The 26,416-nt window shown below is 43.0% G+C and overlaps 1 protein-coding gene across 2 annotated transcripts; it reads left to right on the top strand.

The window, feature by feature from the left end:
* The first annotated feature begins 4,991 nt into the window (after positions 1 to 4,991).
* On the top strand, positions 4,992 to 23,112 carry LOC311145711 (exocyst complex component 3-like protein 4). Of its 2 annotated transcripts, XM_084181982.1 has the most exons (14): positions 4,992 to 5,089; positions 11,346 to 11,689; positions 12,232 to 12,360; positions 12,495 to 12,710; positions 13,077 to 13,704; positions 13,824 to 13,941; positions 14,104 to 14,232; positions 14,553 to 14,653; positions 14,816 to 14,914; positions 18,110 to 18,233; positions 18,545 to 18,667; positions 20,729 to 20,881; positions 21,099 to 21,217; positions 22,105 to 23,112. In XM_084181982.1, the coding sequence occupies exons 2-14, from the start codon at positions 11,362 to 11,364 to the stop codon at positions 22,340 to 22,342; spliced, it is 2,505 nt and encodes an 834-aa protein (XP_084038108.1). In that variant the 5' UTR covers positions 4,992 to 5,089; positions 11,346 to 11,361; the 3' UTR covers positions 22,343 to 23,112. The 2 variants fall into 2 exon arrangements, with proteins under 2 accessions (XP_084038108.1, XP_084038107.1); XM_084181981.1 differs by having other exon boundaries at positions 14,553 to 14,914.
* Positions 23,113 to 26,416: the final 3,304 nt, after the last annotated feature.

Below are 26,416 nucleotides of genomic sequence, written 5' to 3'. Positions count from 1 at the left end.
TCGGATGTGGTATGAAAATGTATGCACTCACTAACTGTAAGTTGCTCTGGATAAGAGCGTCTGCTAAATGACTAAAATGTAAATGTAAAATGTAATGTGGTAACTCAAAGGCTCCAGCTAAAATGGGGAGAGTACACCACAGATTGGGTATTTTGTAGCTTAACTTAAAGTGATGGTTACAAGGCCATGTAACAGAAGTCAAATGTGAACAGAAAGTATAAAGTAAAAAAAATATTAATTTAAGTTTTAAACCAACATTCCAAATGATAAACAGGCAGTGTTATTCTTTCATAGCATCCTCAGTCTTGTCAGTTGGATAAGACACCAACCAGGATTTAGTTAATTTTGTCACGCCCTGACTCAGGGGACGGTTATTTGTTGAGTCAGGGTGTGTATATTTCGTGTTGTGTTTATTTCTATGTTTAGTTTCTAGATCGTTTAGATCTATGTTGGCCAGGGTGGTTCCCAATCAGAGGCAGCTGTAGCTCGTTGTCTCTGATTGGGGACCATACTTAGGCAGCCTTTTGGCACCAGTCTGTGTGGGATCTTGTTCCGTGTGAGGTATGTTATTTTGTCTACCTCGGACTTCATGTTTCGTTTGTTGTTTTGTCGTGTGTTCAGTACGGAAATAAATATGAATACATATCACGCTGCGCCTTGGTCCTTCTCGTTAATGAGCGATCGTGACAAATTTGGTTTTCAATCCAAGTTCATCACATTTTGCTAACAATGTTATTCAATCAAAATGGTATACTTTACAATGTTTCAAAATGAATTGATCTTGACTTCATGTCATATATGAATTAGAGTTCTGATATGCCTTTTCCATATGCCTTTTCTCCATTTACCTGACAGTAAAAAAAAGCTGATTAAAACTGATTGCCAGTACCTCTTATTTTATATTTAGTATGTAATAAATACATCTTTGTTGCTGAGACAGTCTTTTAGGATAATCCAATGTGGAGTCTCACAGTATGTCATTCGGTATAACGATGCCACAGTCAGACTGTGTAACGCAGGTTTTAGTTTTGTCAAGCTGAGGATACAATAACAATCTTTACTCCTTTACAGAAAAACCTTTTTAGAAATTTTCCAGCTTTTTTCACTTTTGAGCATGAAATTGTGGGTGCTAAAATCAACAAATGAGCTCATGTTAGTAGAAAAGCAATTTTGATTTTCAAAGCAGTACATGTTTGTTGAGATCAAACCATTACTATCTATAGACAGCTAAATGCTAACACTGGTAAATAAACAAATAATTTGAAAAAGCCATTATCGCTACACCGAATGACATGCATTTAATTCTCGGTGACTAAAACTTGTTGAAATATATATACAATACTAATGAAGGTAGAAATAACTTAATTAGCATTTTTAACACATTTATTTTCTTCCCATTTTGAAATCCTTATTCGTCATTGACCCTGGGTGATGTACATGCTTTACTTCTTTGCTATCAAAGTTTCCATTGTTCAGAAGCACTGAATCCTAAAAAAAGTAGCTTCCACTACCCAATGCCCCAATCCATCCTCCACCCTTTACATTCCTCCCTCCTCCACCACTACCTCCAACACAGGAGGCTGCTGAGGGGAGGACAGCTTATAATAATGTCTGAAATGGAGTGAATGGAATGCTATCAAACGCATGGAAACCATTGTTTGATGAGTTCGATACCATTCCATTAATTCCGTTGCAGCCATTACTATGAGTCCGTCCTCTCCAATTAAGGTTTCACCAACCTCCTGTGACCTCCAAACCTCATATTCCACCACTGTCTGCAGGAAGTCATCCTCTCTCATCCTCTCTCCCTGCTTCCTCATGCAAATCTCCCACCAGGCTTTTGCTTAACTGCTGTGGTCCCCAGAGGCCCTCCTCTGGTAGAGGAGATGGAGTGGTACGTGGAAGATAAGATGTCAGAGGAAGTGCTGTCAGAGCTCTGCATCAGCCATCAAAGGTGCATCATCATGACACAGCATGAATAGCCAAATCATCACACTAACTAATCATACGATACATTGTGGTCATGCCCAAACCCCAAGCCCTTGACCTGTAGTCCAGTAACACATTGGCACCAAAGCTTAATCCAAGAACATCTGGTCTGTGGGCACACAACTCTCACACGCATGTAGGTCCATACACAGACACACACATGAACATAAACATAACAATGCTCACACAGCTATAAGTACAGTCGTGGTCAAAAGTTTTGAGAATGACACAAGTATTGGTCTTCACAAAGTTTGCTGCTTCAGTGTTTTTAGATATTTTTGTCAGATGTTACTATGGTATACTGAAGTATAATTACAAGCATTCCATAAGTGACAAAGGCTTTTATTGACAATTACATTACGTTTATGCAAAGAGTCAATATTTGCACTGTTGACCCTTCTTTTTCAAGACCTCTGCAAACCGCCCTGGCATGCTGTCAATTAACTTCTGGGCCACATCCTGACTGATGGCAGCCCATTCTTTCATAATCAATGCTTGGAGTTTGTCAGAATTTGTGGGTTTTTGTTTGTCCACCCGCCTCTTGAGGATTGACCACAAGTTCTCAATGGGATTAAGGTCTGGGGAGTTTCCTGGCCATGGACCCAAAATTTCAATGTTTTGTTCCCCGAGCCACTTAGTTATCACTTTTGCCTTATGGCAAGGTGCTCCATCATGCTGGAAAAGGCTTTGTTCGTCACCAAACTGTTCTTGGATGGTTGGGAGAAGTTGCTCTCGGAGAATGTGTTGGTACCATTCTTTATTCATGGCTGTGTTCTTAGGCAAAATTGTGAGTGAGACCACTCCCTTGGCTGAGAAGCAACCCCACACATGAATTGTCTCAGGATGCTTTACTGTTGGCATGACACAGGACTGATGGTAGCGCTCACCTTGTCTTCTCCAGACAAGCTTTTTTCCGGATGCCCCAAACAATCGGAAAGGGGATTCGTCGGAGAAAATGACTTTACCCCAGTCCTCAGCAGTCCAATCCCTGTACCTTTTGCAGAATATCAGTCTGTCCCTGATGTTTTTCCTGGAGAGAAGTGGCTTCCGCGCTGCCCTTCTTGACACCAGGCCATCCTCCAAAAGTCTTTGCCTCACTGTGCGTGCAGATGCACTCACACCTGCCTGCTGCCATTCCTGAGCAAGCTCTGCACTGGTGGTGCCCCGATCCCGCAGCTGAATCAACTTTAGGAGACGGTCCTGGCGCTTGCTGGACTTTCTTGGGCGCCCTGAAGCCTTCTTCACAACAATTGAACCTCTCTCCTTGAAGTTCTTGATGATCCGATAAATGGTTGATTTAGGTGCAATCTTACTAGCAGCAATATCCTTGCCTATGAAGCCCTTTTTGTGCAAAGCAATGATTACGGCACGTGTTTCCTTGCAGGTAACCATGGTTAACAGAGGAAGAACAATGATTTCAAGCACCACCCTCCTTTTAAAGCTTCCAGTCTGTTATTCTAACTCAATCAGCATGACAGAGTGATCTCCAGCCTTGTCCTCGTCAACACTCTCACCTGTGTTAACGAGAGAATCACTGACATGATGTCAGCTGGTCCTTTTGTGGCAGGGCTGAAATGCAGTGGAAATGTTTTTTTGGGGATTAAGTTCATTTTCATGGCAAAGAGGGACTTTGCAATTAATTGCAATTCATCAAATCACTCTTCATAACATTCTGGAGTATATGCAAATTGCCATCATAAAAACTGAGGCAGCAGACTTTGTGAAAATAAATATTTGTGTCATTCTCAAAACTTTTGACCACGACTGCACGACTGTACATGCGCACACATGCACACACACACACACACACACACACACACACACACACACACACACACACACACACACACACACACACACACACACACACACACACACACACACACACACACACACACACACACACACACACACAGCTGAGTGATGACATTGTATGTCCACGGACACACAGTTATTAACTTCACATCTTGGCCGGAAATGTAATGTATAGAGGAGTTCTTATATCCTGAAATGTCCTTGGCTGTAGGAGATACTGTTGCCCACACAATTGAATATTTTTCCCACTACTTATCCATATGGGAGAGTGACTATTATATATAGCCTATGATAACATATGATATGAAACTGTTGATATGGAGACTGTTGTCTTCCAAACCATAGAATAGGTTATACACCACCCTATCAGAGAAAATACCAAGGCTACACACTTAGAAACAAAGGGGCTATCTGGAACCTATAAGGGTTCTTCAGCTGTCCCCATAGGAGAACCCTTTTTGGTTCCAGGTAGAACTCTTTTGGGTTCCAGGTAGAACTCTTTTGGGTTCCATGTAAAACCCTTTCCACAGAGGGTTTTACATGAAACCCAAAAGGGTTCTACCTGAAACCAAATAACCCTTTCTGAACCTTTTTTTCTGAGTGTATGTTGATAAATGTGTTTGTTTGTCTTCATATGTTTTGTCACTTTGTATGTTGCATATTGTAAGTGCTTGATGCATTTATGCAGGGCTCATCTGTAAAAGAGACCCTAGTCTCAGTATGACTTCCCTGTCAAAATCAAGGTTTAATATATATATATATATTAGGTTAGCAGGTGTTATGGCAGGTGCAATCAATGCAGTAAATGTCAAACAAGCACACAATAACCAACAATTCAAAGATAATCCAAAAGTTGTCTTTTCTGAGCAGTTGTTTGCTCTTTACAGATAGACCTGTAGCCTATCTAGCCAACTGTAGAACTCCATGTTGGGATATCTCAAAACTATGCCTGTATGTAAGTGCAGTCTGGTTTAAAAGCATCGTCGTTCGATATCGTGTGTAATTTTCTTTGCCACGGATTTAGGCCTAGCTACAGCAAATATTGACGGTACACCAACAAATACACAGTGTAATGTAATGATTAACTTTCTAACAATATGTGATCTTTGCTTCTCTCATGCGCAGGTTGTCTCAAGCCCACATTATTGCTGCGATATGGTTGGTTACCCAAGAATTCTGTAGCTACCTGTCACTACTGGTCGAGGTCAACATGAAAGTGGAAGCAGTGAAATCCCCAGACTGGTATGCCTTGTCACCGCTCCAGACGGTAAAAAGTGTTGCTCAGGTGAGTGAGGCTATATTCTTTTGAAATTTGAAAGGGTGTATGCTTATGAGAAACATTTGTCTGTATGTCTGTAATGTTTTCCCCTACAGCAAATAGGAGCAGGGGATTATGCTGAGGCAGATTGTTTTTACAGACTAGGTTTCATGCATAATTGGGGCATTTGTCATACAATTGAACTCTTTAGCCTCTGCATGCTAAGTATTGCTCTGAAAATGGTGATGAATGTACTGTAGGGCTGTGCAGAGACATACTTCAATAGATAAGAAACTGCTCTTTAAATTTTTACAGGCAAGTTTTAACATGTTACTGCAGCTATCAACAAATAAGCTGTCTCTCTCATGGAAACTTAAGTGGAGAGGATGTTTATTCATCAACAGTGTTGGGGAGTAGTGAACTATTGTACATTTAGTTTAACTAGTCATTTAATTACATTTAGCAGTGGCTTGGTGGTAGTTGAACTAAATTCAAATCTTGGTAGTGTTTTCAGTAGTATTCTGCTAATGTTTTTACATTTTTGCCATTTAGTGGTATAGCTAACTACTGGAACTACACACTACTTTTATTTGCAAAAATAATAATAAAATATGTGTGAAGTAGGCAAGAATGTCCTTTCTTTTTTGTAATCAAACCTGCCTAATTCTCACTTGAAACACTTGTGTGTGTGCCTAATTCTCAATTTTTGTTTTTAATAGGTTTAATTACACATTCTGTTGACATCTGACTCCAGAGTGATCTGTTCTTGCATTTTGTAGTCAATGACATTTCAGATTTAGATATGGTAATTTTTCACAAAGTAGTTTGGATGTAGTTAACTACTTTTTCTAAGTAACTTCAGTTAAGTAAGCTATATTTTTCTTAAGGGTAGCTTTAGTGTAGCTTAACTTCTTCCAGTGTGAAGTAATTGGTAGCTTGGTAAACTATACAGTGGGGGAAAAAAGTATTTAGTCAGCCACCAATTGTGCAAGTTCTCCCACTTAAAAAGATGAGAGAGGCCTGTAATTTATATCATAGGTACACATCAACTATGAAAGACAAAATGAGAAAAAGAATCCAGAAAATCACATTGTAGGATTTTTTATGAATTTATTTGCAAATTATGGTGTAAAATAAGTATTTGGTCAATAACAAAAGTTTCTCAATACTTTGTTATATACCCTTTGTTGGCAATGACACAGGTCAAAAGTTTTCTGTAAGTCTTCACAAGGTTTTCACACACTGTTGCTGGTATTTTGGCCCATTCCTCCATGCAGATCTCCTCTAGAGCAGTGATGTTTTGGGGCTGTCGCTGGGCAACACAGACTTTCAACTCCCTCCAAAGATTTTCTATGGGGTTGAGATCTGGAGACTGGCTAGGCCACTCCAGGACCTTGAAATGCTTCTTACGAAGCCACTCCTTCGTTGCCCGGGCGGTGTGTTTGGGATCATTGACATGCTGAAAGACCCAGCCACGTTTCATCTTCAATGCCCTTGCTGATGGAAGGAGGTTTTCACTCAAAATCTCACGATACATGGCCCCATTCATTCTTTCCTTTACACGGATCAGTCGTCCTGGTCCCTTTGCAGAAAAACAGCCCCAAAGCATGATGTTTCCACCCCCATGCTTCACAGTAGGTATGGTGTTCTTTGGATGCAACTCAGCATTCTTTGTCCTCCAAACACGACGAGTTGAGTTTTTACCAAAAAGTTCTATTTTGGTTTCATCTGACCATATGACATTCTCCCAATCCTCGTCTGGATCATCCAAATGCATTCTAGCAAACTTCAGATGGGCCTGGACATGTACTGGCTTAAGCAGGGGGACACGTCTGGCACTGCAGGATTTGAGTCTCTGGCGGCGTAGTGTGTTACTGATGGTAGGCTTTGTTACTTTGGTCCCAGCTCTCTGCAGGTCATTCACTAGGTCCCCCCGTGTGGTTCTGGGATTTTTGCTCACCGTTCTTGTGATCATTTTGACCCCACGGGGTGAGATCTTGCGTGGAGCCCCAGATCGAGGGAGATTATCAGTGGTCTTGTATGTCTTCCATTTCCTAATAATTGCTCCCACAGTTGATGTCTTCAAACCAAGCTGCTCACCTATTGCAGATTCAGTCTTCTCAGCCTGGTGCAGGTCTACAATTTTGTTTCTGGTGTCCTTTGACAGCTCTTTGGTCTTGGCCATAGTGGAGTTTGGAGTGTGACTGTTTGAGGTTGTGGACAGGTGTCTTTTATACTGATAACAAGTTCGAACAGGTGCCATTAATACAGGTAACGAGTGGAGGACAGAGGAGCCTCTTAAAGAAAAAGTTACAGGTCTGTGAGAGCCAGAAATCTTGCTTGTTTGTAGGTGACCAAATACTTATTTTCCACCATATAATTTGCAAATAAATTCATTAAAAATCCTACAATGTGATTTTCTGGAGAAAAAAAATCTCATTTTGTCAGTCATAATTGACGTGTACCTATGATGAAAATTACAGGCCTCTCTCATCTTTTTAAGTGGGAGAACTTGCACAATTGGTGGCTGACTAAATACTTTTTTCCCCCACTGTATTTTCAGAGTAGCTTCCCCAACACTGCAAATCAATTAGGGGGTACCTTGGTTAAATGACCACACTCGTACCTTAAAAAGTGAACTTAGAACTTAGGCTGAACATAAATGGAAGGCCTGCAAACTTCAAATATTCTATGAGATAATGAAGGATCTGATGAGGAACTACAATGTTGCGGTTAAAGATGCAAGAGTGAAAGTTGTTTTCAAGCAATTGGTGGCTTATTTGAGTATGAACAACTTATTTGGTGAATGCTCTATCCTAGTTCTTTTGGATCTCAGTGACGCGTTTGATACTATCGATCATAACATTCTTGTCTACCGGCTGGAGAGGTGGGTGGGAATCTATAGCATTGCCCTCGATTGGTTCAGATCATATTTATGTGACAGACGTTTCTCAGTGAGCATGGGTGGTTCAGTATCATCCCCAGCACCTATTCACTATGGTGTCCCTCAGGGTGTCAATTCTGGGCCCCATCCTTTTTTCCCTGTACATACAGTGGGGAAAAAAAGTATTTAGTCAGCCACCAATTGTGCAAGTTCTCCCACTTAAAAAGATGAGAGAGGCCTGTAATTTTCATCATAGGTACACGTCAAATATGAGAGACAAATTGAGGAAAAAAATTCCAGAAAATCACATTGTAGGATTTTTAAGGAATTTATTTGCAAATTATGGTGGAAAATAAGTATTTGGTCACCTACAAACAAGCAAGATTTCTGGCTCTCACAGACCTGTAACTTCTTCTTTAAGAGGCTCCTCTGTCCTCCACTCGTTACCTGTATTAATGGCACCTGTTTGAACTTGTTATCAGTATAAAAGACACCTGTCCACAACCTCAAACAGTCACACTCCAAACTCCACTATGGCCAAGACCAAAGAGCTGTCAAAGGACACCAGAAACAAAAGTGTAGACCTGCACCAGGCTGGGAAGACTGAATCTGCAATAGGTAAGCAGCTTGGTTTGAAGAAATCAACTGTGGGAGCAATTATTAGGAAATGGAAGGCATACAAGACCACTGATAATCTCCCTCGATCTGGGGCTCCACGCAAAATCTCACCCCGTGGGGTCAAAATGATCACAAGACCGGTGAGCAAAAATCCCAGAACCACACGGGGGGACCTAGTGAATGACCTGCAGAGAGCTGGGACCAAAGTAACAAAGCCTACCATCAGTAACACACTACGCCGCCAGGGACTTAAATCCTGCAGTGCCAGACGTGTCCCCCTGCTTAAGCCAGTACATGTCCAGGCCCGTGCTAGAGTGCATTTGGATGATCCAGAAGAGGATTGGGAGAATGTCATATGGTCAGATGAAACCAAAATAGAACTTTTTGGTAAAAACTCAACTCGTCGTGTTTGGAGGACAAAGAATGCTGAGTTGCATCCAAAGAACACCATACCTACTGTGAAGCATGGGGGTGGAAACATCATGCTTTGGGGCTGTTTTTCTGCAAAGGGACCAGGACGACTGATCCGTGTAAAGGAAAGAATGAATGGGGCCATGTATCGTGAGATTTTGAGTGAAAACCTCCTTCCATCAGCAAGGGCATTGAAGATGAAACGTGGCTGGGTCTTTCAGTATGACAATGATCCCAAACACACCGCCCGGGCAACGAAGGAGTGGCTTCGTAAGAAGCATTTCAAGGTCCTGGAATGGCCTAGCCAGTCTCCAGATCTCAACCCCATAGAAAATCTTTGGAGGGAGTTGAAAGTCCGTGTTGCCCAGCGACAGCCCCAAAACATCACGCTCTAGAGGAGATCTGCATGGAGAAAGGGCCAAAATACCGTGTGTGAAAACCTTGTGAAGACTTACAGAAAACGTTTGACCTGTGTCATTGCCAACAAAGGGTATATAACAAAGTATTGAGAAACTTTTGTTATTGACCAAATACTTATTTTCCACCATAATTTGCAAATAAATTCATAAAAAATCCTACAATGTGATTTTCTGGATTTTTTTCCATCATTTTGTCTGTCATAGTTGACGTGTACCTATGATGAAAATTACAGGCCTCTCTCATCTTTTTAAGTGGGAGAACATTCACAATTGGTGGCTGACTAAATACTTTTTTTCCCCACTGTATATCCCCTTGGTGACATCATTTGCAATCACAAAATTCAGTTTCACTGCTATGCGGATGACACACAGCTTTATTTACCAATCAGACCCAGTGATCAAGCTAACGTAGCTACCCTTCACAAGTGTCTTGCTGATATTGTATGTTGGATGTCTGACAATTTCCTCCAGCTCAATGACTAGAACCCAGACTGAGAATAACCTTGGTCCTTTGTCCACCAATGTAAAGCCTATGGCCAGAAACCTTCTTCAACCCTAATCTTAATCTTGTTGTATGTAAAGATGATTGTCCAGTCCAGTTTTTTTTTGTGTATACATATTTTTTTGTTACTCCTTTTCACCCCAATTTCGTGGTATCCAATTGGTAGTTACAGTCTTGTCCCATCGCTGCAACTCCCGTATGGACACGGGAGAGGCGACGGTCGAGAGCCGTGCGTCCTCCGAAACACAACCCAACCGAGCCGCACTGCTTCTTGACACAATGTCCGCAACCCAGAAGCCAGCCGCACCAATGTGTTGGAGGAAACGCTGTACACCTGGCGACCGTGTCAGCATGCACTGCGCCCAGCCCGCCACAGGAGTCGCTAGTGCGCAATGGGACAAGAACATCCCTGCCGGCCAAACCCTCCCCTAACCTGGACGACGCCGGGCCAATTGTGCACCGCCCTATGTGTCTCCCGGTCGCGGCCGGCTGCGACAGAACCTGGACTCGAACCAGGATCTCTAGTGGCACATCGCAGTGCCTTAGACCACTGAGCCACTTGGAAGGCCCCAGTCCTGCTTTTATCATCTTAGAAATATAGCCAAAGTCAAGTATTTTATTTCAGTCACTGATCTGGAGAAAGTTATGCATGAATTTATTTCCTCACGCCTAGATTACTGTAACTCTTTGTATACATGTCTTAGTCAGAAATCATTCTGTCTACATATAGTTCAAAATGCTGCAGCTTGGCTTTTAACAGGTACCAGAAAATGTACCCATGTCACACCTATTTTAGCTTCTCTACTGTACACTGGCTACCAATCACTTTTAGAATTGATTTTTAAATTGTATTAATCACGTTTAAGGCTCGGTTTATGAGCCAGGACGCAGCATGATATCCTCTTGCAATGCACTGTTGGCCATTCCAAAGTTGAAAACTAAAGGAGACCGGGCATTTGCCATTAGGGCCCCTAGATTTTGAATGGTCTGCCAGAGGAGATCAGGCTTGCGGATTCAGTGCCCCTTTTAAATCCCTACTGAAGGCACACTTTTATAAAAATCCATTCTTAGCAGTGACCTGTGACTTGTTTGTCCCTGGCCTAGCGGCATATTAGAATATAATACTCCCTACATAGTAATTACAGGTTGTACACAAATTAATGTATCTACATATGATTCTTACGCAATGTAGGAATGCTACCCTTATTTTTAACTTGAGGTACTTCGCCAGGTTGGGTTGGTTACCGTGACGACACACCCTGTCCCTCTTACCTTCAAGAGAAAATGGCATGTTGTCTGTGAACAGAAGCTGTTCCTGCTGACTGTGAAGACAGGCACCAAAAGCTACAGGCACTTTTAAAAACACGTTCCACAAACACCTCCTTGCCTGACACAAGCAATTGATTTTCTAGAGACAATCTTCATCTTTCCCCTACCATTTTATTTTAGTAACCAGGGACATTCGATGCCAAGCGGTTATCAGATGGCAGAGATTGGGGAACCTGGGGACATGGAGGAGGTGAATGAAGCTCGGGGTCTAGAGGAGGACAGATCCTCCCTCAAATCCACCATGGAGAGGAACGGGAAGACCCAACCCAACGGCCCGGTGAAGGACAAGAAACTGGGGATGATTAAGCAATTTAGGGAGAGCATGAAGCAGGTTGGAGAGAAGAGTCCTCTGTTTTCAAACAGCAAAGGGTCAAAGGACAGACCCAATTCAGACCAGGGGGGACACAGTATTGAACCTGAAGTGACATCTCTGACCCATCAGCTGCCACCCCCTCCCTCACCAAGTAAGTTTTCCTTAGGTTTGTCCCTCTGTCAAATTAAGTGAGTTATGAAATATGCTCTTGAGTCAAGAAATGGCTTCCCAAGGTCATGGGAAGAGGAAGTCTCAGGACACACAGAATGACAGTATAAATGACAGGAAGGACTCTCTTATGCACTGTATTGAGGACTTGTATTTATTTTCAGCCTGACATAGCCAGACTGAGCAGGGAGTTTTCCTCATTACTCAATAACTGACATTCCTATCTTAATTAAGTTAATGCTCAACTCAGAAAACAGCTCCCAACCAAGCAGGATATACATTAACATAACTAACCTTTGTACAATAACAAATCTGACAGAACCTGCTTAACCAGTTGCCAACGTAGGTTGACTTTTTCTGTGTTTGTGTGTGTGTTTGTGTGTGTGACTGTGCGACTGTCCGTTTGTTTGTTTGTTTGTTTGTGTGTGTGTACGGTCAGCACACCCACTATTACACTGCAAATTAGTTAAATTACTACCGGTATTCAATGTCAAAGAGATCAGCAACTCTCTCTCTCTCTCTCAGGTTTGAGTGCTGGGTCTCCTGTGGCCTCTCCCCTGAAGAGTCCGGGTGGGTTCTTCCAAAGGAAGGAGGGAGGAGAGAGTGCAAAAGATTCACCACCATCCCAGAAGAAACACTCCAGATCACACTCAGGTACACCGCTGTTTACCCAACCAACCAGTCAATGGTTGTTTTTAGAGGCTGTTTGCAGTATTTTTTTCACTGACAGAATTCTAGAGAGCTTTGTAAGGTCTTCATAATCTGATCTCCGTATTGGCCATCTATAGACTCATCAGCCATTGGGGACTCTCTTCTGAAGAAGGGGGCTTCCATCCGACGGAGTTTGCGACTTGTGGGGAATAAGAAGGACAAGACCCTCAAACAGGTGCGGCTCCCGTCTGTCACTGAGATCACAGTGGAGGAGAAGCGAGAGAGGGAGAAGGAGAGCATAGAGATCAAAGAGTCATACATACTCCCAGAGATACCCCTCACACCCCTCTCAGGTGAGGCTCCCTCTCTCACTCTCTCACTCACTCCCTCCCACTCACTCACTCACTTTGATTTGTCTCATCCATCTTTCTTTGTTTTAGCAACAGAGATCACAAGAGATCTTATCTGTGATGTAAATTTACATTTACATTTTAGTCATTACATGAGCAATTGGGGTTAAGTGCCTTGCTCAAGGGCACATCGACAAATTTTTCACCTAGTCGGCTCGGGGATTAGAACCAGCGACCTTTCGGTTACTGGCACAACGCTCTTAACCACTAAGCTACCTGCCGCCTAAATCACTACGCTTGTGTTTGTGCAGTATGTGTGTATTAGGTATAACAGCCTAGATAACAAAGTTGTCTGCTCTTCCTCTCCAGTGATGCAGATCAACGAGCTGATTAAGACTGAGGTGCTGGAGGAGGCCCACCTGAATCTCCTCTCCCTACGCCAGGAGTTCCAGCGGGAGAGGGAGGAGTGCACGGAGGAGGCCTCCCCCATGGAGCTGGCCAAGAAGGAGAAGGATCTGAGCATCCTTTACAGAGCCATGCAGGAAAAGGTGAAGGAGATAGTGCGCGACTCCAACAGCCTTTCCTCCCGCAACAAGGAGCTCCTGATGCATGTGGCCCGCATCATCCAGGAGGAGGAGAAGAGGGAGGCAGAGCCCGGGGGCGTGGTTGGGCCTGGGGACTGGCGGGGTGCCTGGAGGGAGGCGGTGAGTTTGGGGGTCAAGGCAACGTTGATGAGAGTTAATCTGGACAGGCCCGAGCAGAATGCCTCCTGGCTGGCTATCCACCTGGGTCTGCTGGGCAAGGCCATCGTAGAGGACTTGGAGAAGGTGAAGGGAGAGCTGCAGGGCTCTTACCCACCCAGCTTCAACGTGTTCAGCACCTACATGAGCTGTTACCATGGTGCTGTCAGCCAGCACCTGAACATGCTTCAGCAGCAGGTGACAGATCTGAAGGACTACTACACCCTGCTGGACTGGATCATCAATCGCTATGAGAGGTGAGGAAGGCTAAAAGTAATTGTCTTGACAAATACATACAGTATATAAACAAAATGTTTTCTATGACTCAAAATGATGAGTATTATTTTATCTGAGAGACACCATCCCTGTTGAACAGTGAGAAGATAATGACCAGTCCTTCATTGAGACCAGAGATGGAGGCTGAGAACACAGGCCTCTCCCTGGAGGAGGGCTTCCTGGACCAGCTCAAAGCGAAATACTGCATGCGGGCTAAGGTAAGGGATTGAGCACTCCACTAAGAGACAGATGGAAAGATGTTTAGGAAGAATTTAGATTGAAAGCAGGTACCACACTAGAAGAGTTTACAAACAATTGTGTTATTTTGCCCATCAGGCCTTTAGCCTTTATTATTATTTTGCTTTACATATCTTTTCCAGGAGGACATGAGAGCTTCGCTGGATAAAATATTAGAGCTTGAAAACGAGGACATTTGGATAAAGAAACAGGCACCTGAGACTGATGATGAACACTTCTTCAACTCTGACATACACATGGATATTTGGACGGTATTGTTTTGTCATTATTTCATATAATGCAATAGCATCATATCTCCATTAGAGGGCAACATTGCCTACTTAGTTACATTTTCATTGTAGTGACAGGCACCTTTTCCTGCATGGTCCTCTGTAGCTCAGCTGGTAGAGCATGGTGCTTGTAACGCCAAGGTAGTGGGTTCGATCCCCGGGACCACCCATTCACACAAAAAATGTATGCATGCATGACTGTAAGTCGTTTTGGATAAAAGCGTCTGCTAAATGGCATATTATTATTATTACAGGCTACTAAGGCTACTATTGAGTTGAAACTGATGTTGTTTTCTTTGTAGAAAGTTGAGAGCAATGCTGTTAACTCCAAGAGGATTGATGCGAACCTGGAGATGAGAGTAGTCTGTTCCTGTCTGGAAGAGTTACAGAAGTTTCCCAAACAGTATGCTCTGCAACAGTCCAAAGTCTGCTCTTTCTATCTCTATCCTAACCATTATTCACTGGAAAAACAAAACAAAACCGGACCTTCTCCTTTGCTTGTTAATAACCCCATAGCTTATATATGTTTTATTATCTCTCCTTCACTCTCTCTCCATCTTCATAGATTTGAGACCAAATTAAGGTGCTGCTGTAACAGTGTGGAAAACTCTTCACTTTGGGCTGACTATCAGATAACTTACATCAACAGCTTTACAGCTCTTAAGTAAGTCTGACTCCTCTCTTCATTACATCCGGTCAACAACCCTCCTTATTTCCTCCACCCTCAATGTAGACTAGAATGTCCTGAACAACAGTTGCCAGGCAGTCAGTTCAGCTTGCCAGACACTTTGGGGTACATTCACCAAAGGAAGGTGTGAATTTAAAAAGAAATGCTGCCTAAAAGATTGAACTGAGAACAGAAGTCTTGGATTAGAAGTACAGTCTAAGTAACAATTAGTTTAATACTATCTCAGTGATTTGATGCACATTTTTTGTTTGGACTAGAGCAACCATATTTTAGTGGCATAATGTCATGCATTTAGGTAAAAGTTTAACTTCACTCTGTCTGATTTGAAGTTGCCACTCATACAACAGAAGTGTGATGAAAAACTGGGACGATGAAACGACTATAAGAGAGTATTTATTTCATGTGCATTTTCTGTGGAACCCAAAGAGGGTAATTTAGCCTGCCTGCAAGATGCTGTTCAAGATAAACATAAAGAAAATACACAACAAGAGTGAGCATAGATCTATAAGAGAATGAGCAGATATACAAATGTACAGTGGGTATACGGTTGATATACAGTGGATGTACTCATTTACAGTGTCAGTATGAATATATAAATAATGAAATATATCAAATGAATATATCTACATGCAGAGAGATGGACAGAGTGCAATGCAGTATAGTGCAGTTATTTTGTGTATAGTTCAGAGAAGCTTGATGCGATAGAGTGTATAGTCCTTTAGTCTCTATGGGCCAGATGGCCGGTCAGAGAGGGCCACAGCCCGGGGGAAGAAACTTTTCAGGTGGTAGGAGGTTTTAGTCATGAGTGACCTGAACCGCCTGCCAGAGATGAATTTTTGGAGGAGGGGGTCACCGGCGTGGGAGGGGTCGGCGATAATCTTTCTTGCACGCTTCCTTGCCCTGGAGTCGTGCAGGACCTCGATGGAGGGCAGGTGGCAGCCGATGACCCTCTTTTCAGACCGGACAATGCGTTGTAGTTTGCCATCAATCTCGAGGGGGAGAGATGGTGGGGGGCGGTTTCTGAAGTCAACCACCATTTCAGTGGTTTTGCCTGTGTTGAGTTCCAGTTTATTGCGACTGCACCAGGCCACTAGCCGGTCGACCTCTCCACGGTACATGGACCATAGTGGTGTCATCTGCAAACTTGAGTAGTTTGACAGTTGCGTTATTGAAGGTGCAGTCATTGGTGTAGAGTGAGAAGAGGTGAGAGCATGCATCCTTGCGGCACTCCGGTGCTGAGGGATAAAGAGTTCCAAAAGGTGTTTTCCCACAAACATTATCCTTGCATATGTCTTTGGGTTATCAAAGTGTTTGAGGATGTGGTGTAGGCCCATGTTGACAGCGTCGTCCACAGACTTGTTAGCTCTGTAGGCAAACTGCAGTGGGTCGAGGAAAGCATAATTGATGGTTGTGAGATGGGACAGTACCAGACGCTCAAAGGTTTTCATGATGACCAAGGTGAGCGCTACAGGTCTGTAATCGTTCAGGCAGGACACCTTTTTTTTTGGGGGGGGGGGACTGGAACAATGAAACATACAGGAACAGTGCATTGCTCTGGACTTCGATGGAGGGCAGGTGGCAGCCGATGACCCTCTTTTCAGACCGGACAATGCGTTGTAGTTTGCCATCAATCTCGAGGGGGAGAGATGGTGGGGGGCGGTTTCTGAAGTCAACCACCATTTACGCGGTTTTGCCTGTGTTGAGTTCCAGGTTATTGCGACTGCACCAGGCCACTAGCTGGTCAACCTCTCCATGGTACATGGACTCATCGGCGTTGGTGATAAGACCGACCATAGCGGTGTCATCTGCAAACTTGAGTAGTTTGACAGATGCGTTGTTGAAGGTGCAGTCATTGGTGTAGAGTGAGAAGAGGTGAGAAGAGGTGAGAGCATGCGTCTTTGCGGCACTCCGGTGCTGAGGGATAAAGAGTTCCAAAGGGTGTTTTCCTGTTGGGCAGGAAGTCAGTGATTCAATGACAGATGGAGCTGGACACATTCAGCTGGGAGAGTTTGTCTTGTAGCAGTTTTGAGATGATGGTATTGAACGCAGAGCTAAAGTCCACAAACAATATCCTTGCATATGTCTTTGGGTTATCGAAGTTTGAGGATGTAGTGTAGGTCCATGTTGACAGCGTCGTCCACAGACCATGCATTTAGGTCCAAGTTTAACTTCACTCTGTCTGATTTGAAGTTGCCACTTATACAACAGAAGTGTGATGGAAAACTTGGACGATGAAACGACTATAAGAGAGTATTTATTTAATGTGCATTTTCTGTGGAACCCAAAGAGGGTAATTTAGCCTTCCTGCAAGATGCTGTTCAAGATAAACGTAAAGGAAATACACAACAAGTAATGTTGAATTATGGATAAATATGTACAGTGTCTTACAAACAAACTCAAACATACTCAAACACACTAACATGCAGGCACAGTGGCACACTATATCATATTATTGTATAAGTGAAAGTGTATTGAAGAGCAAAGCTGTTTCCAGCCAATGGGCATCTCTGGAGTATATCACTGCCAGTCTAAAGAGAGAAACACCACGTGGTTTCAGGGAAACGGAGCTGAGTAAAATAACTGCCTGGGGGTTTAAGCTGTAGAGAGAGAAATACCTCTCTCCATGCTCAAAGAGCTGGTAATGCCACAGAAACAATCCACAGCATGTCTCCGTCAGTCAAAAAAGAGGAACATAATATTACAAATGGGCAGAAACAGTCAGAATTCTCTCTTGCAGATTTAGTTATTCATGTTCAAGGAGACAGGACACTCAGAATAATGATGGGGCTTGTCTGAGATGGCCAGATATAACTTTATACTGTTTATCCTTATTTCCTACTATTGGCATAATGTTTGTTTGGATAATCTCATCACCCAGCTCCATCAAGACAACATAGCCCTTCTTCCCCAAATGGCCAAATCCATCTGTCACAACAGTTTCCAAACAGACTCAGAAAACCCCTCACAGTTTCACAAGAAACATCACATAGTTACACAAACAAAACATCAGAAATCGTAAACATTCTGACAACCTCTGTTGAAACCCTCACGCTATCCCCCTTCACCCCCCTTCCCCAACATAGTGTTCTGATGAATTTAACCTAGGTGTGTATGCATGACAAGCTGACCTAACCTCTGACCTGTTTCATTTCCCTCTTTCTCTTCCTCCAGGGAGCATATGGAGGGCTACAGGGAGAGCTGCCCGACACAGGTGGACCATCTCAGCAGAGAGGTGGATGGCCTGGTTCATAGACTGGTCCAGGGCCTGGAGGACCAGTTTAAAAATGATGTCAGGGTAGGTTAGGGAGGGAAGTTTGATTGACCTTTGACTTTGTCCTCGTTCTACAAATGCCATGATAGCCTGAGTTGATCAGAGTGTGTTGAGGTGATTGAGATCTGTCTTTGCTACTTGTCTCGGGTGACCTGGAAGTTACTTAGTTTGGTAGCCTACTGATTTCCTCCTTGCACATGTTTTTGTAAAGGCTTTTAAACTCTCAATTGCTCCTGTTGTCAATGTAATGGATGGGTGAACAAACTAATTAATTAATTCATGAAAAAATTAGTGAGGGAATGGGTGGGTTAATATGTGTCTGTTGTATTTTCCAGCCCTACCTCAGGAGAATGATGACGAGGAAGTGGCTCTCCACAGATGAGGACTTCCAACAGCTGTATAGCAGGACAGAGAAGCTGTCCCAGCGCTGTTCACAAATGAGACCTCCATATGTACAGGTAAGGAATCGGGAAGTGCTGTTCATATTGTTTTAAATAAAGGATATAACACTCAATAAAGCAAATACTCAGAATTGTACTTGGTGGTATGGTGCTGCTAGTGATGGACAACATTTAGAGACAGAATACAGACAACAGAGTTTAAACAAAGTGTACATACATGAAATAATACAACTAGGTAGAGTGAGCATAGATCTATAAGAGAATGAGCAGATATACAAATGAACAGTGGGTATACGGTTGATATACAGTGGATGTACTCATTTACAGTGTCAGTATGAATATATAAATAATGAAATATATCAAATGAATATATCTACATGCAGAGAGATGGACAGAGTGCAATGCAGTATAGTGCAGTTATTTTGTGTATAGTTCAGAGAAGCTTGATGCGATAGAGTGTATAGTCCTTTAGTCTCTATGGGCCAGATGGCCGGTCAGAGAGGGCCACAGCCCGGGGGAAGAAACTTTTCAGGTGGTAGGAGGTTTTAGTCATGAGTGACCTGAACCGCCTGCCAGAGATGAATTTTTGGAGGAGGGGGTCACCGGCGTGGGAGGGGTCGGCGATAATCTTTCTTGCACGCTTCCTTGCCCTGGAGTCATGCAGGACCTCGATGGAGGGCAGGTGGCAGCCGATGACCCTCTTTTCAAACCGGACAATGCATTGTAGTTTGCCATCAATCTCGAGGGGGAGAGATGGTGGGGGGCGGTTTCTGAAGTCAACCACCATTTCAGTGGTTTTGCCTGTGTTGAGTTCCAGTTTATTGCGACTGCACCAGGCCACTAGCCGGTCGACCTCTCCACGGTACATGGACCATAGTGGTGTCATCTGCAAACTTGAGTAGTTTGACAGTTGCGTTATTGAAGGTGCAGTCATTGGTGTAGAGTGAGAAGAGGTGAGAGCATGCATCCTTGCGGCGCTCCGGTGCTGAGGGATAAAGAGTTCCAAAAGGTGTTTTCCCACAAACATTATCCTTGCATATGTCTTTGGGTTATCAAAGTGTTTGAGGATGTGGTGTAGGCCCATGTTGACAACGTCGTCCACAGACCTGTTAGCTCTGTAGGCAAACTGCAGTGGGTCGAGGAAAGCATAATTGATGGTTGTGAGATGGGACAGTACCAGACGCTCAAAGGTTTTCATGATGACCAAGGTGAGCGCTACAGGTCTTTAATCGTTCAGGCAGGACACCTTTTTTTTTCGGGGGGGGGGGACTGGAACAATGAAACATACAGGAACAGTGCATTGCTCTAGTGACTGGTTTAATATGTTTGTGAAAACGGTAGAGCTGGTCAGCGCAGTGCTTAAGTATGGCTGGAGAGACCGTGTCCGGGCCGGCAGCCTTCCTGCTATTGTCAGTGGTACTGATGTCGATGTGGTGGTGGAGTCAGGCGCAGGACACAGAAGCTTAATCCAAACAGACTTTACTCATCAGGAAAAGGACAAATACAAAATAAAGAGCCTCAAACGACGGAGGCGAGTGATACGCAGACCGTGCGTAAAACACTAAATACAAGAGATGCGCAAACAGTGCGTAACTATTCTTGAATATGAGAATGCAAAATCCAACAAACCCCAACAGACAGGCGTACAATTACACACAACTAACTACAAACAAAACGAGAAACTTATAGGGGACATAATGAACACTAAATGGAAACAGGTGTACAAGGAAGACAAAACCAAACAAACATCGATAACATTCAACGGTGGCAGCTAGTACTCCGGGGACGACGAACGCCGAAGCCTGCCCGAGCAAGGAGGAGGAGCAGCCTCGGCCGAATCCGTGACAGCTATTCTGTTTCCTAAAGAGTGTTACTGGAAGGTGACCATGCATAGAATGGAAAATGTATTAAAGTAGCTTCTTGAGTTGATGTGGAAATAGGGGTGAAGTGCCAGGAAAAGCAGTAAAAGGAAGAGGAGGAGGATGGGTGTCAATTAGTTGATTAGGATTGTGTCAGTCATGTGAAAGAAAGAACGTAAACAGTGAAAACAGCAGACTTTCATTTTTCTTTTAAATTCCTTTCTCTTGCCCCACTGTTCCATGTGTTCCTCTGCATCAGACCTTTGTGAGCCGCTTGCACTACTACGTGGTGAAAGAGTATGTATCCCAGCTAATGAAAAACAACTACTCCTGTAAGAACAGAAAGCATGACAAAGCAGCCACCAAGATGAGGATGCAGTGGGATAAACTCAAGGATCTGTTTGAGGAAATGGTAGCTAACACTTCTTAACCCTGAACCACAATCTGTTATAAGATTTTTTTGTCAATTTACATCCACACACATTCCACTTTTCATGTTCAAAATGTAGAATACTATAGTACATACATTTGTTTCATCGTTATGTCTTTGTGCTTTGAAGAATATTACTGACTTGCTATAACCATTCAAGACTACTAGACACACTCAAAATACTTTCCTCTTCTATAAGACAACCCATGACTGGCTCCACCCAGTAGGAGACCACCTGAGTAACATCATTGGTGAAACAAACAAGAGGAACATAAAGAACCACCTGGAAGGTTTAGTAGCAGACTACCCAGACATCAGGTAATAACATGCATATTCCTGTGGTCACACCTTGTATCTGTTGATTTGGATAATCAACAGAGTATACAGGTGTAATATGCACAGTATAAATTACAAAAGATAATCAAAGTTTTAAAAAAACATCATATGAATTCTACTCTGACTCTGTTATGGCCCTGTTGCTGTGAGGAGAGAAGAACAGTAGTGGAAGAAAGTAGGTCAGTAGTTAGCAGTGTTCATCAGACAGAGGAAGCAGGTTGACAGTAGCAGATTGAGAGAGCGCAGAGAGCATTGTTGATTCCCAACAGCAGTAAATACAGGAAGTAGGAGGGGCAAGACCAGCCTGAGCCTGTTGAGAGAGAGACTTTCCCTCAGATTACACAGACCCACAAAGAATTTGAAAACAAATCAAATGTTGAACAACTCTCATATCTACTGGGTGAAATACCACAGTGTGCCATCACAGCAGCAAGATTTGTGACAAGTTGCCACAAGAAAAGGGCAACCAGTGAAGAACAAACACCGTTGTAAATACAACCCATATTTATGCTTATTTATTTTCCCTTTTTTAACACTGTACACAGCCATAATATGACATTTGAAATGTCCCTATTGTTTTGAAACTTTTGCGATTGTAAAGTTTACTGTTCATTTTTTATTGTTTATTTCACTTTTGTTTATTATCTATTTCACTTGCTTTCTCAATGTTTCCCATGCCAATAAAGCCCTTTGAATTGAATTGACTGCAAAGCAGGGGTGACAGAACACTTGTAAAAGTGCTGTATTTTCCCAGAACATTGCCCTGGTCTGGATTTTTGTGAACCTCTCTGTGACATTTGATTTGTTGATTGAACTTTAGTAAACTACTCCAAATCAAGATTCACTGAATTTTTTGTCTCTGTCTGCAGTAAGAAGCACCTGTCGGCTGTGCTGTACTTCAGGGGCTTGATGCGGGGAAGGGAGAGGCAGGTGATCCTGCAGCGTCTCACTGAGCTGAAGAGGGAACTGGGAACCGCAGGGAACACTGGAGATAGTAGAAGAGCTCTCTTCAGTGACATGCAGGTCACCGTCACCAATACAGACTGTCTGGCTGACATTCCTTTCTCCTGCCTCTCCTCCTCCCAGACAGATAAGGAACGGGCCTAGATACAGGAGCCTACCACAGAGATGGTACCCTAACCAAGCTGTCTGAGAAAAATAACATACTGTACAGTAGGATCACAAGTATAATCACCTCGCACAAATCAAACGTAGAATAATGATTTATGTAATCAAAGGGATGCTTTAAGACACCTCATTGATTAAATGGACACAAATAAAAATGGGGCTGATGCTAAATGAACTCTATGATGGGGCTCAAACTGTATGTTCAGCAGGGGCGCAACTTTGGTTTTAGAAGTGGGGGGACATAATACATTTTTACAATTATTATTAAAAATATATAAATATAATTTTGGGGGGGGGGTAGATTAGCTTCATTATTGCACATAGATTGTGGCTTCCATCAATGTAATTGTCTGCATCATTTCCAATTCCCCATATATTTTTTGTAAATATATATATCTATTTTTTAAATACATTTTCCTTTATTATTTTCCCCTAACCCTCCCATCCCTCACCTAATTGGAGTAAACTAATGGACAGCAACACTTATGCTTCTACTTCCAGTTTATACATTCTATATACATTTTACTGACACAGTATATTTTATATTAGTTATCTTATGTTTGTTTTTAGTTCCATCCTTCATCTCCACACAATCCTTCTCATCTGTCTCTGAACACCATACCATTTTTATTTCTATTTGCCATATATTTTTCAACTGTGCTGTGATGTTTCACAAAAGTTCTGAACCTTTCTATTCTCATAGATTCTACATAAGGTAAATAAATAAAAGGAATAAGAGTATTATATTACTGATCAAGCTTGGTAAGAGATTATTAAATATGTTTAAGTGATTGATAAGACTGAACTAGATCCATGATAATTCAATAATCAATATTGTGTTGCACCTTTAACCAATAGCCTAACAAATGAACAACTCTTACAAATAAAGTACAAAGACAACTTTTGATTGTCTTTAAGACATCCTCTATATAAAATTTCAACCAGACCGCCCAGCCAACCCGAGCTGCCTACACGCCCGACTCCCACCAGTCTAGTCAATAACTCAACTCTCTCCCCAACACAACTTCCTTCCCATCTTTTTTTATGTCTCAAGGGAATGGTTTGGAAAACAAAAGTTGAATGAAAACACACATACACCTACACATTGACACACAGAAATAGTACACCCTCCATATAATTCATATCATAGGCCTAATAGTTCTGTAGAGCTCTTTTTACTTGCACACAATATAGCTGGGTAGCCCCGTCCTGCCCCTAGGGGTCCACCGCCCTGTAGCGCCCCAACCCAACACACCCCACTCACATTTAGGATCTTAGTGAAACATTCATTATTGGTTTCAGGTGTGTTAGGCCAAGGCCAGAGTGACAACAGTACAGCAGACCCCCATGGCCAGGACTGTGCAGCCCAGCAGCTAGGGATTGCCTAATACTCCTTTTGTCGTACAATATTCCATATAAGGCATCCAGACCTTATGAAAGTTGCACAGTATACCCTTAATCTTAGTGAAACTGTACATAACCAACCTTCCAATTAATGAATTAACCACTATAAATGCTAGGTTACACAGTTTCTTCTGATAACAGTCTCCAGTATCAACATTTCCAAGCAAACAAAAACAGGGAGAAGGGAGAATCTGTAGACATGCTGAGATAAAATAACATACTCTTTGCCAGAATTCAGCTAGCCTTCACAAGACCACAACATATACAAATATGTCCCGTTTTGTGCTTTACACCTCTATCAGAATAATGCAATTTCTGTTTCACTGGCATATAGTACGTTCTATTGATGGTCTTAAACTGCAGTAATTTATGTCTGAGATTATATGAACATGACTGGCCATGCTAACACATCTGTATCCAGGGATGCGGGTCCCGACAGAGATCATTGCGGCGCGGTCGGAATTTTTCATGCTGCAGGCTGGAGCCGGCGGTCAGATGACTTTGGAATGAAAATATTTTTGTCACACAGATTGTTTTTAAACGGTCCTCTTTCTGCTATGTCTGCGTTGCCTACCTATTGTATTAAAATCACATATTTCTCACATTATTCACACCAGTGGCGACCCGTCATTCAGGGCAAGTGGGGTAGAGCCCCACCTGTTTTGAGCCTCACCTGTTTAGCTAAAAAAAATATAGAACACTTTTTAAAAAATTGGGTTGCCTATTTTGCATGTTATTTTGGCATTAATACATGTCACATATCAATGTGCAAACAGTGTAAAAATAAATAATCATTGAGTTAATAAAGCCGCATACAAACTTGGTCTCTTTTTTGCTTTCTTGAGTAAGGCACCTCCAAAATGCAGGTGTTTCAGCCTAGCTCAGTGCTTTCTGTGGTGGTGGGGAAGCCAGCGGAAAATATGGAGCGTAGGGGTTGGCAATGTTCTCTATTTGCGCCGTGATTGGCTCAGTGTTCTGTCACTCATGGGGACACTACGTCACTGCAAAATCTACAGGTAGAGCTAAAAGATTCAAGCCCCTTGGGTGCTCCCATAGACTTACATTAGAAGTGCCCATCCAAGAAGGCTCAAGGTCATTGGCCACAGATAAAATGACATAAAGTCACGTTATATCTACAGTAGCTTTGATTGAACTGATCATGTCAACATCATACTTTCAAAATCTTGTAATGTAATATGCCAGGGAGATATGTATACTGTAGCTAAGAAAGTAATACTATGTTGTGTAGTAAACTGTTAGTTGCCCATGTGCCTCACCCTAATACTTTGGTCCCTTTTCCCCTCATTATTTAGCCTACTGTTCTGACTTGGTGGTGCACATGTAGCCTATGGCCTGTTTTAGAGAGATGTCATCATCGAATATTGTAAGACCTTTCATTCTGCTTAAATGCCCCCTTTATTTATCCTACAGTTCTGACTTAGTGCACAGGGAGAATACTGTAAGAACGGCCCATGTTCTGAATTCTGTCACTGTACATTTCAAAAGTGCTGAACAAATAGCTACATTGACTACGTCCATCCTAGCTCGCTCATTAATGTCTTAATCGAAATTACAGATTGCCTCTTATCCGCTCGTCGTCCCTGATGCCATAGTTTGTACATCTCAATTGTCAGTAGAAACCACGTTTGTTTAAGCAAGTCAGCCATATCAGCTATGTTCTTTTTAAAGGCAGTACATGAGGCTGAATGAACTGTTTCGCTGCCAGACAAGGCTCTGCTGACAGCCAGGTGTAGCAGTGGTAAGGTGTTGGGACTGCTGTTGGGACTGCTGTTGGGACAGCTTTATGTAGGCCCTAACAGTTTGAGGGCACAGTTTGTCACCGTTATAGTGCAAATAATGTATTGTTTAGTACTGTGTTGTGGCTTTGCTGGCATGCATAAAAAATAAAAATAAAGAAGTTTGCTCCACCAAGATCTACATTGTCACGTTCGTTCATCGACGGGTCAGACCAAGGCGCAGCGTGATATGCATACATGTTTATTTGGAACGAATAAACAAGCGACAAAACAACAAACTAAACGAAACGTGAAGTCCACGGTACACAAACAACATACCTCACACGGAACAAGATCCCACAACCCACTAGTGCCAATAGGCTGCCTAAGTATAGTCCCCAATCAGAGACAACGAGCGACAGCTGCCTCTGATTGGGAACCACACCGGCCAACATAGATCTAGACATACTAGACTTATAACATAGACCTACACCACATAGAAAATACACACCCTGACTCAACAAATAAGAGTCCCCAGAGTCAGGGCGTGACAGTACCCCCCCCCCCCCCCCCCCCAAAGGTGCAGACTCCGACCGCACAACCTTTACTTAACAGGGTAGGGGCCGGGTGGGCGGATCCGGCTCAGGGCGTGACAACCACCTATTCTCCGCCTCCCTGTTGCGCCCCTGGTCTGGTCTGGACCTCGGCGCACTGCTTCCCCTCTCCTTCTTCCCACTATACTCCAAGCCCTGTCTGGACCCTGGTGTGGGAGGCCCCGAACCTGGAGAGGGGCTGACGTCTGGGTCTGGTCTGGACCACTCAGAGGCGTCCGCATGATCCTAAAGCACACCCTTGCCTTGTTTTTTTTATCACATTCCAATAATACAACTGTGGGGGGGGGGGACAAAAATGC

The sequence above is a fragment of the Coregonus lavaretus genome, assembly GCF_964263955.1.
Source record: "Coregonus lavaretus genome assembly, chromosome: 18".
In the NCBI taxonomy this organism is placed as follows: domain Eukaryota; kingdom Metazoa; phylum Chordata; class Actinopteri; order Salmoniformes; family Salmonidae; genus Coregonus; species Coregonus lavaretus.
Note: the sequence above shows the minus strand (reverse complement) of the source record. Positions and strands in the feature narration are given on the sequence as shown.

What these genes read in the sequence shown, in the direction of transcription:
- LOC311145711 (XM_084181981.1), top strand. Translation starts at nt 11,362, where the DNA reads ATGCCAAGCGGTTATCAGATGGCAGAGATTGGGGAACCTGGGGACATG. An exon ending in ACACTCCAGATCACACTCAG is followed by an intron (nt 12,361 to 12,494) that starts GTACACCGCTGT and finishes GGCCATCTATAG; the next exon opens with ACTCATCAGCCATTGGGGAC. An exon ending in TACACATGGATATTTGGACG is followed by an intron (nt 14,233 to 14,552) that starts GTATTGTTTTGT and finishes TTTTCTTTGTAG; the next exon opens with AAAGTTGAGAGCAATGCTGT.